Source organism: Prionailurus bengalensis, chromosome B3 (genome assembly GCF_016509475.1).
Source record: "Prionailurus bengalensis isolate Pbe53 chromosome B3, Fcat_Pben_1.1_paternal_pri, whole genome shotgun sequence".
NCBI lineage: Eukaryota > Metazoa > Chordata > Mammalia > Carnivora > Felidae > Prionailurus > Prionailurus bengalensis.
This window is the reverse complement of record NC_057355.1, coordinates 48,315,614-48,327,832: the sequence shown is the minus strand read 5'-3', so window position 1 is coordinate 48,327,832 and position 12,219 is coordinate 48,315,614. Positions and strand designations below refer to the sequence as shown.

General features: G+C 33.9%; 1 protein-coding gene across 1 annotated transcript in view; it reads right to left on the bottom strand.

Annotated features, from left to right (window-relative positions):
- The window catches only part of MNS1 (meiosis specific nuclear structural 1), a 48,198-nt gene that overhangs the window by 22,512 nt on the left and 13,467 nt on the right, over positions 1-12,219 (bottom strand). The window contains exon 3 of the mRNA XM_043555356.1: positions 6,799-6,926. Coding sequence (XP_043411291.1) covers positions 6,799-6,926 — 128 coding nt within the window. The remainder of the gene's footprint in view (positions 1-6,798; positions 6,927-12,219) is intronic.

Below are 12,219 nucleotides of genomic sequence, written 5' to 3'. Positions count from 1 at the left end.
AAGAGTTCTTTGTATGTTCTTAATATAAGTCTCTTGTTAGTTACAATCATTGCAAATATTTTATTCCAGTCTGTACTTACTCATAGCTGTTTCTTTAGATGAAGAGAAGTTTTCTAATTCACCCATCTGTTTCTTCATTGTCAATGACTTATGTGTCATGTTTTAAGAAATGTTGCCTACTGCACAAAGTTATTTTCTTTTGTTAGTCTCTCAAAATTTTGTTTCACCATTGACTTTTAGACTATAATCATTCAAGAATTGAATTCTGTGTGTAGAGTGAGGTAAAAAATCAAGTTCATTTTTGTATATATGGCTATTTAATTGATGCAGTACCATTTTATAAAAATGTCCATTTCTGAATGTTCTGCACTACCATTGTAGTGCCAGGGATTTGCAGTGTCATAAAGTTTAAGTGTGTATATATGCATGGATCCATTTTTGAATATCCCATCCCATCATTCCTCAACTGGGGTTCCATAAGAGAACTAAGCCTCACAGAAAACGGAGTCTACATTTTAATTCTCTCATAGACAGTACATAGCAGGCATTGTTTTAGATCCACAGGAAGTAAGTTAATTCATTACAGATGCTGTAGGCCATTAGGGTTTAAATTTTCTGGTTGAAAAGATCTGCTCCATCCTATTTCATCAATCCATTTGTTTATTCTGTGCTAAAACCACAATATCTTAATTATTATAGCTTTATAATAAGTATTCATATCCTAAAGAATAAGTCTCCAATTTTGGTCTTCTTAAAGATTGTCTTAGCCATTCTAGGTACCTTGCATTTCCATATACATTTTAGAATAAGCTTGTCAAATGTCATAATAAACAATACTGGCTGAGATTCTGATTAGGATTATCCTGAATTTATAAATCAGTTTGACATGTTTACAATACTGAGTCTTCAATTTTATAAACATGGCACATCCTTCCAATTATTTAGGTTTTTAAAAACTCTATTGATAATAGCTTTTTTTTCAGTGTTGAGGTTTTACACCTCTTTCATTAGTTACTTACTTTTCTATGCTCTTGTACAAATTATTTTAAAACTTTCATTAATTGTTGCTAATTTACAGAAATACAATTAATGTTGTATATTGACTTAACATCCAACAACACTGCTGAACTTATTCTTATAATTTATACATAGATTCTTTTAGATTCTCTAGATACACAATCATATCATCTGGTAATAATAAAAGTTCTATTTCTTTACTGCCAATCCTAACAACTTTCATTTACTTTTCTTGCCTTATTGCACTGGCTAGTGTCCCCAATACAATTATTAAGAGAAGTTGTTATAGCAAGCATTCCTGTCTTCTTAATATAAGTAAAGTGTTTAATGTTTGCCATTAAGTATGATGTTACTGTAAACTCCTTTTATTCCTAATTTGCAAATCCTCTTTTAATCTTAGAGTGATGTTGATTTCTACCAATTGGTTTTTTCTGCTCATACAGTTTTTCTATTATATTCTGTTCATCGGATGAATTACACTTACTGATTTTCTAATGTTAAAACAACTTTGTATTCTTAGAATAAGTTAAATTTAGTCAGATTTTTATCTTTCTCACACACTGTTGGATTTGATATTAACTAATTTCAGATTACAGTAGCTAAACTCAAGAGAAAAACTAGTCTATAAGGTTCTTACCCTACTCAGATACTGATCTGATTACAATCAATTGGAAAGTGTTTCTTCTTTTCCCACTCTGCAAAACTATGTGAGATCAGGGTTATTATTTGAATGTTTGGTAAAATTCACCAACCACCTAGCTATGTAGGTTTCTTTGTGAAAAAGGTTAATTATAGGTGTAATATCTTTAAAAGTTATAGAAACATTTATGTTTCTATTTCTACATATGCCAGTTTGGTAAACAGTTCTATTTAAGAATTTATCTAATTTTCAAATTTATTTGTATCAAATTATTCACAATATCTTGCTATGATCTAGTAAACATTTGTATGATCTACAGTGATATCTTATCATCCATTCCTAAAATTGGTTATTTATGCATTCATTCTCTTTTACACTATACCATTCTAACCAGAGGTAATCAATTTTATTAGCCTTTTTAAAGGCACAATTCTTGGCTTTGATTCTACTTTATGTTTACATTCTAATTCATGTTTCTGCTCTTATTATTCTCTTCCTACATTCTTTTTATAATCATTCCAGATGGAAATTTGCTGTACATTCTCTAATATCCAGATGGAGCCTTCATTTCTAATAGTCATTGCAGATTATAAATTACTCTTGAGCAACAGCTTTAGCTAAACCCCATAAGTTTGAGGGTTTTCATATTATAATTTTTTTATTGTGGTACAATACAAAAAAGAAAAATTTGCCATTTTTAACTATTTTAAGAATTTACTATTTTAACTATTTTAAAATAGTTAAGTTAACTATTTTTAAATAGTTAAGAATTTAACTATTTTAACTATTTTAACAATTCAGTGGTGTTAGTTTCATTCACAATGTTCTACAACCATCATCACTATTTCTAAAACTTTTTCATCATTCTAAATAGAAATGCTGTACTCATTTAAGCAGTAACTTCCCATTCCTCTCTTTTCCTAGTCTCTGGTAATCTCTAACTACTTTTTGTCTCTATAAATTTACCTGTTCTAGTTATTTCACATAAGTGGATTTACACAGTATTTATCCTGTTGTGTCTGGCTTACTGCACTTAACATATTGCTTTCAAGGTTCAGCCATATTGTAGCATGTATCAGAACTTCATTCCTTTTCATAACTGAATGATATTCCACTGTGTATACATACCAAAGTTGTTGATGGACAACGAGGTTGTTCCAACCTTTTGCTATTGTGAATAATGCTGCATTAAACATTAATGTACAAATATCTGATTAAGCCTCAATTTTCAATCCTTGTGGGTATCTACCTAGATAGATCATATGGCAGTTCTATATTTAACTTTTTGAGAATCATCAAACTATTTTCCACAGTGCTTACACCATTTTATGTTCCTACCAGCAATGTCCAAGGGTTCCAATTTATCCACATCTTCACCAGCATTTACTTTCCATTTTTTTATTAAAGCTATCCTATTAATTTCCCTAATGACTTAATGATGTTGAGTGTTTTTTTCATGCGCTTATTGCCCCTTGTCTGTCTTCTTTGGAGAAATCTCTTAAGTACTTTGCCTATGTCCAAACTGTTGAATTGTAGGAATCATTTATATATTCTGGATATTAAATTCTTTTTTTTTAAGTTTTTTAATGTTTATTTTGAGAGAGAGAGAGAGAGAGAGAGAGAGAATGGACAGGGAGGGGCAGAAACAGAGAGGGAGACACAGAATCTGAAGCAGGCTCCAGACTCCGAGCTATCAGCACAGAGCCTGATGCAGCCATGAGATCATGACCTGAGCAGAAGTCAGACACTTAACTGACTGAGCCACCCAGGTGCCCCAAGGATATTAAAATCTTATCAGAGATGTAATTTGCTTTTCTAGTCTGAGTTGGTTAGGAGTTATGTGTAACAGAGATGAGCATCTTGTGTCAATCCTACAGGTAGCTACCAGGCAGGTTCAAACATACATACATAATAATTTTCTAATAAGATCTCATCTGCTCTCCTCTCTCCAGAATGAGGGACAGATACTCACAATATGGGCTACTACTTTCAAGCCTGCCTTAGAGCTGGGAGGGGATGGAGCAAGGACAAATGAAAAAACTACAAAGCTTTGCTGCCATTTATAAGTTGCCTTTTTCTTGATTCAGCATTCACTTGGTTGCTATGAACCTTTGACTGTTCAAACTGTACTGCCATCAGGAACAAAGTGGCTATGTGTTTAATAAGGGAAGCCTATCTCTGTCTCCTCTTTGAGCCAGTGTTTGCTAAACTTAACTATCAATTATATATGAGATACTTGTTTTTGCTTTTATAAAACTATATATTAACTATATAGTACATGTATAGCTGCTAATTATGTAATTATAAATTGTATAATTAATCATATAATTAAGCATAATAATTTTAAATAACTGAAATTATTAATCACACATATAATTACTGATCTGTGGTATAATTTTAAAAAAGACTTCTAAAAATAGGAAGTGACCAAAAAAAAAAATAAAAAAATAAAAATAGGAAGTGATTGTCCCATCTCATGGTAAAAGCAGTGATAAAATTAAACTGTCTTTTAAATATTTTCTTGGATTAAAAAATCATGTGTTCAGGGGCGCCTGGGTGGCGCAGTCGGTTAAGCGTCCGACTTCAGCCAGGTCACGATCTCGCGGTCCGTGAGTTCGAGCCCCGCGTCAGGCTCTGGGCTGATGGCTCAGAGCCTGGAGCCTGCTTCCGATTCTGTGTCTCCCTCTCTCTCTGCCCCTCCCCCGTTCATGCTCTGTCTCTCTCTGTCCCAAAAATAAATAAATGTTGAAAAAAAAAAAATCATGTGTTCAAAGATCAAATAACAAAGAATCTCATGACTTTCAAAGTCAATTATTTTCAAAATAAATGTCAATGAGCCTTAAAAATTTACCTTGGGTTTTAAAAATTCATTTCTTTTAGATTTAAAGAGGCTAATCTTACTATACATGGTTTTTAATCACTTAGGATGTATTTTGAGTACCACTGCAAACATTTCCTTGATTTGAGAACTGCCAATTTGCAGATGAAAACACTGATCAGAAAACTGGTCCCTTAATGCACGTCAGTCACAATTCCATCACGGCTTATGCACAAAATTAAAAACTCTTAGCAGTTTTGACACACTATTTGAAAAAGCACTCAGCTGAATGACGTCTGCCTTAAATTTGAAGAAAATTTTCAAAAATATAGCATTCTAGATGGGCCATTATTTTCTTTCAGTCCTTTCAATACATGGACTTCTCGTTTTCACTGTTACTGTCAAAATCGAGTTGTACTTCTGATTGTTGCTCCTTTGAACGTAATAGTCTTTTGAGGGGCTGCTTTTGTGATTTTCATAGTTTTATTTATTGTTGGATTTCAAAAGTTTGACTAGGATGAGTACAGGTATGGTCTTCAACATTTGTTGTGTTTTCATCTGTGGCTTTATGTCTTTTATCATTTTTGGACATTCTTGGCCAGTATCTCTTCAAATACTGTTTTTGCATCATCCTCTTCTATTTCTACTACCAGAGCTAAAATCATACATCTGTTAGAATTTCCATCATAGCCCTTATCTCTTTCAAGCTTTCTTTTGTATTTTTCTATCTTTTTGTCTCTCTCTGCTTCATTCTGGATATTTTCCACTGGCCTGCTTGCACATGACTCTCTTCATCTGTTTCTTTCTAATAAAATCAAATTGAATTCTGTATTAGTGAAGTAAAACATACACGAAGGTGCAAAAATCTTAAACATAAAGTTTATCAAAATGTTGAACACCTTGCCATATGCTTATTGGCTAAGCTCTACTTCAGTTCTTAACTCTCAGCCATACTTTTGGAATCAGCAAAGCTTCCAAAAGAAATGCAGCTTCAAATGCCAAGCTTACCATTCAGGTTTTCTTCTTTCCCAGATCTGGCTTTTATACTTTCTCCAGATAACCTGTTCTCAGAGGGAGCAATTATTGGAATCACTTTGTCTAAAAATTGCTAGAAGTAGAAAGTTCCTCCATTTCATTTTTAGATCAGTGAATTAGACAAAAATATGATGAAATATTTGTTTCATCTTCAGATAACATAAAACCACAAGGGATAGATCATATGACTGGAGAATTAATGTCCAAAAAGACGGTTTGCGACTAGAACAATACGAAGACATTAGTGGCAATTTTAAATCTTTAATAATTAGTAAAAGAGTTTGATAAAAGTTGTAGACCCAGAAACACACACATGGGTACATCTGTCAAACATATAAATATAAATTAATGAAGTTTAGAATCCCTGAGGGTCACCCATGGGTCATATAATATCCTACAGGAAGTTTGGCTCAGTTAAGATAAAATGTAACAATTATCAAAGTAAATAAATTTCTATTATATTCAACTATGTAAGTATAGGCGTGACATGGCTGCTCCTAATAAGTAATTCTGTCTTAGGCAACATTAAGAAACATATTTTAGAACAATGTGGTTAACAGTCCCTCTACTAGGGGTATTAAGCAATACCCTGGAGCATTACACATAATTATGGGGGTAATATTTTGTTAAGGACCAATAATCATGTAAAGTGTATCTACAGAAGAGAACCAGGATGGTGAAGCTTGAAATTATACTATATGTGAAACAAATGAAGGAATGAAGGATGTTTAACTTATAGAATAAAACATTTATGGGATTCATAAATATGAAAGGATATCCTAAATAAGCACTAAATTTGTTTGTTTTTTATTAGATAGCAAAAATGAGATAAATTCATGAAAGTTACAAGGAAATTAATTTTGAAACAATATGGGGGAAAGATATTCAGAGTTACAGCCGAATGAAAAAAGAAGTTCTATGGCAATCACTAGAGGTATTGACCCATAGCTGACCAGCCACTTTCCAGTAATACTGGGGTAGCAAATTAAATTATGTAAGGTTTCACTTAAGAGTAGGATTCATGAGTCTATTTTTTAGGTCATTTAAAAAATTACATTTAGAGGAAAGATAAGAAAGTGATATTTATTTTCACCTTAAACACTACTTTGAATACAACTTCTTTTCTCAAATGAATATATACAGGACTTAAAGCAATAAGCATTTCCAGACGAAATATTAACTAAGTGCAATGATACAAAGAAAGAAATTTCACTTTCAGGTGCCAAGCACAACATAAATAGTTTAAAGGCAAAAACAAAATAAGTGAAATTTATAAATGCCAAGATACCTGTTTTCTCTTACTTGTTGCCTCATCTTTTCATCCTTTAGACTTTCATGTTTTAGTTTGGCCAATTCCATAGCCAATTTTTCTTCTTGTTCAATCTGAAGTTCCCTCAATCTTTTGTTTTCTTCTGCCTGAATTTTTTTAAAAAAGAAACTTCAATTATTTGTCCTTCAGAATCAGATATATTTTTTCCTCAAGGAAGACTCTGTTTTGTAACAGAAAACTTCAAGTGCCTTCGGAGCAACAACCATTTGTGTTTTATTTTAAAATACAAAACGCTATTCAATCAACACTTTCCCAAACGTTTTACCATAGAAAATGTCAGACATCTTAAGTAGTAAGAATATTAAAATACACCCTCAGGTAGCATCACTCATTTTCAATAACTACCAATATTTTGTCAACCTTTTTTGCTCCTATTCCACTTCTACTCCAATTTCATTTTTTTTCTTTGTTCTTTTTTGCTAGACTATTTAAACCATATCCTAGATATGTCATTACCATATAAGTAATTCAGTATTGATCTCTACCTGATAAGAATTTCATCTCATATAACAACCATACCATTAACATGTCTAAATAACAGTTATTCCTCAGTAAGGTGTAGTCCATTTTCAGGTTTTCCCAATTGTCTCAAAGATGCTTTTAGTTTGCTTCTTCAAATCAAAATCCAAACAAGGTCCACATGTGGCATCTAGTTATTAGTTCTCTTAAGTCTCTTTCATTCTGTAATAGTCATCCCATACACACATTTTTCCCCCCAAGCCATTGATTTGTTGTAGAAATTAGTACATGTAGCCCATAGAATGTCCTACATTCTGAATTTGACTGATTGCTTCTCCAGGATACCATTTAACTTGTTTCTCTTTTGTATCATGGGTAAAATGGTAGAAGAATCTAGAGGCTTAACTAAATTCTGTATTTAGAAGGAATAAGCACATGAAAAGATGTTCACTATCATTAGCATTCAGGAAATGCAGATTAAAATTACAATGACAGATCACTACAAACCTATTACAATGGCTAAAATGAAAAATAATGGCAAAACCAAATGTTGGTGAGAAATTGTTTGCTGGGTGGGAATGTAAAATGATAGAGCAACTCTGGAAAACAGTTTGGTAGTTTGTTATAAAGCTAACATACAATTACCATATAACTCAGTAACTTTACTCTTAAACATTTATCCCAGAGAAATGAAAACTTATGTTTATTTAAAAACCCGTATCCAGAATTGGACCCACAAATGTATGGCTAACTCATCTTTGACAAAACAGGAAAGAATATCCAATGGAAAAAAGTCTCTTTAACAAATGGTGCTGGGAGAGCTGGACAGCAACATGCGGAAGAATGAAACTAGACCACTTTCTTTCACCATTCACAAAAATAAATTCAAAATGGATGAAGGATCTAAACGTGAGACAGGAAACCATCAAAACCCTAGAGGAGAAAGCACGGAAAAACCTCTGTGACTTCAGCTGCAGCAATTTCTTACTTGACACATCTACAAAGGTAAAGAAATTAAAAGCAAAAATAAACTATTGGGACCTCATCAAGATAAAAAGTTTCTGCACTGCAAAGGAAACAATCAACAAAACTAAAAGGCAACCAAAATAATGGGAAAAGATATTTGCAAATGACATACTGGATAAAGGGCTAGTATCCAAAATCTATAAAGAACTCACCAAACTCCACATCTGAAAAACAAACAATCCAGTGAAATAGTGGGCAGAAGACATGAACAGACACTTCTCTAAAGAAGACATCCAGATGGCCAACAGGCACATGAAAAGATGCTCAACGTCACTCCTCATCAGGGAAATATAAATCAAAACCACACTGAGATACCACCTCATGCCAGTCAGAGTGGCTAAAATGAACAAATCAGACTACAGATGCTGGAGAGGATGTGGAGAAACAGGGACCCTCTTGCACTGTTGATGGGAATGCAAACTGGTGCAGCTGCTCTGGAAAACAGTGTGGAGGTTCCTCAAAAAATTAAAAATAGATCTACCCTATGACCCAGCAATAGCACTGCTAGGAATTTACCCAAGGGATACAGGAGTGCTGATACACAGGGGCACTTGTACCCCAATGTTTATAGCAGCACTTTCAACAATAGCCAAATTATGGAAAGGGCCTAAATGTCCATCAACTGACGAATGGATAAAGAAGATGTGGTTTATATATACAATAGAATACTACTTGGCAATGAGAAAGAATGAAATCTGGCCATTTGTAGCAACTGTGGATGGAACTGGAGAGTATTATGCTATGGGAAATAAGTCAGGCACAGAAAGACAGATACCATATATTTTCGCTCAGATGTGGATCCTGAGAAACTTAACAGAAGACCAGGGGGGAGGGGAAGGAAAAAAAAAGTTAGAGAGGGAGGGAGCCAAACCATAAGAGACTCTTAAATACTGACAACAAACTGAGGGTTGATGGGGGTGGGGGAGAGGGGAAAGTGACAGATGGGCATTGAGGAGGGCACCTGTTGGGATGAACACTGGGTGTTGTATGGAAACAAATTTGACAACAAATTATATATTAAAAAATAATAAAAAAATAAAAATAAATAAAAACCTGTATCTAAATGTTTACAGATTTATTCAAAATAGCTAATAATGGAAATAAACAGACAAATGCTACCAGGTGAATAGTGAGATAAACTGTGGTACATCCTACCATGGAGGACTGCTCAACAACAAAAGGGAACGAAATAGTGACACTAGCAACAACTTGGATGAATTTCTAGCAATTAAGCTGAGTGAAAAAATCCAATCCCAACATACTGTTTGGGCCCATTTATATAATGTTCTTGAAACACGTTCCTTATTTTACAATTGTGCTTTAATTCACATATTATAAAATTCACATTTCACAATTCCCAATTCAGTGTTTTTTTAGTATATTCACAGTGTTGTGCAACAATCATCATGATCTAGTTTCAGAACTTTTAAGTGGTTATTTTTTTTGAAGCAGCTTTGTGTTCACAACAAAACTGAGCAGAAATAAGAGAGTTCCCATATACCCAAAGCCCACACATATGCACCGCCCACCTCACTATCAACACCCCACCAGCGTGGTACGTTTGTTACAATCAATTAATCTGCAATGACACAATCACCCAAAGTCCACAGTTTATATTAGGGTTAACTCTTGGTGTTGTACATTCTGTGGTTTTGAGAAATCTGTAATGATATTTATCTACCATTACAGTTATCATACAGAACTGGTAGATAGTTGGAATCATGCAGTATGAAGCCTTTACAGGTTGGATTCTTTCACTTAGTAATACACATTTAAAGTTTCTCCATGTCTTTTCATGGCTTGATAGTTCATTTCTTTTAGCACTAATATTCTATTGTCTGGATCAACGATCCATTCATCTACTGAAGGACATCTTAGTAGCTTACAAGTTTTGGCAATTAAAACTGCTATAAACATCCACATGCAGGTATTCGTGTAGATGTAAGTTTTAACATTACAGAACAGTTTCATAGCCTCCCAAAAAAAACACAAAAAACAAAAAACACCCATACCTGTTAGCAGTCACTCACCATTCCACACACCCACTAGTTTCTGAGAACCACTAATCTGCTTTCTATCTCTATGGACTTGCCTATTCTAGATACTTCATTTAAATGGAATCACAGAATAAGTGGCCTTTTTGTGCTCGGCTTCTTTCATTTGGTGTAATGCTTTCAAGGTTCATCCATGTTGCAGCATGTATCAGTACTTCATTCCCTTTTATGTCTGTATAATATCCCACTGTACAGATAGAACACACTTTATCTAGTCATCAGTGGATGGGCACTTGGGTTGTTTCCAACAACCACCTTTTGGCTATCATGAATAATGTTGCTTTCAATATTCATGTACAAGTTTTTGTGTGAACATGTTTTCAATTGTCTTGGGTTTAGTAGAAGAATTGCTAAGTGATACAGCATTTGCATTTAAATTTTTGAGGAACTGTCCAACTGTCTCCCACAGCCACTACATTTTACATTTCCAAAAGCAATGTACAAGGGTTCGAAGTTCTCTACATCGTTTCCGATACTTACTATCCTTTTTAAAAAGAATTAGAGCAATTTTCATGGCTCTGAAGGGATACCTAACTGCGATTTTGATTTGCATCTCCCTAATGACATTATGTTGAACATCTTTTATGTGCTTATTATTCATTTGTGTATCTTCTTTAGAGAAATGGCTATTGATGTCCTTTGTCCATTAAAGAGTTTATTTGTCTTTTTATTGTTGAGTTGTATAGGTGACATTCTTGAAATGACAAAATTATAGAAACAGAGAACATATTAGTGGTTGCCAGAGTCAGGCATGAGGTATGGTGTACAAGAAAGAGATGGTTATGTTTATGAAAGGACAAAATGAGGGACCCTTGTGGTCATGGAGCTCCCCTGGATCATGACTGTGGTGCTGGACATACAAACCTACACGTGTGATAAACTGTAGGGAACCAAACACACACACACACACCTACACGTGTGATAAACTGTAGGGAACCAAACACACACACACACACACCAATGCACAGACAGGAGCACAAGTAAAAGTAGGGAAATCTGAACAAGATTGGTGGATTGTATCATTGCTGTTATTTTGCCTGTGATATTATACTACAGTTTTGCAAGATGTACCATTAGGAGACATTAGGTGCAAGGTATATTGGGTCTCTCTGTATTATTTCTTACAACTGCATATGAATCCACAATTATCTAAATAATAACTTCAATTAACAAAAAGCAACTGCAAGTACTGGTGATGACACAAAACAACTGGAATTCTTATACACCACCCGAGGAAATGCAAAAAAATGCAGCAACTCTGCAAAATGGTTTGGCAATTTCTTATCAAGTGAAACATACACCCACTATATGACACAACCATCCTACTCTCAGATATCTATCTAAGAGAAATGAAAATTTATGTTCATATAAAAGTTTGTAATCAAATGTTTATAGCAGTTTTATTCACAGTTGCCATAAACTGGAAACAATTCAGATTTTTTTCAACATGCAAATGAACAAACAACTGTGGTACATCCACATACTAGAATACAACAATACCATTCAGCAATAAAAGGAACAATTCATACAACGATATGGAATCTTACATTTGTTTTGCTAAGTGAAAGAAGTCAGACCCAAAAGGTAACATATTCCCTAATTCCAGTTATATGACATTGTGGAAAAGGTGAACCTAACAGGACACAAAAGAAATCAATGGTTTCCAGGGATTTGGGGAGAAGGGTGAGTGGCTGACTACAAAGGGGCAGCATGAGGGGACTTTTAGGATGATAGAAGTGTTTGAATGACCTGGGAGGGTAGAGATAGAAATCTATCCATTTGTCAAAATCCATAGAACTATATATACATCAGAGAGAATTAATTTTATAATATGCAAATT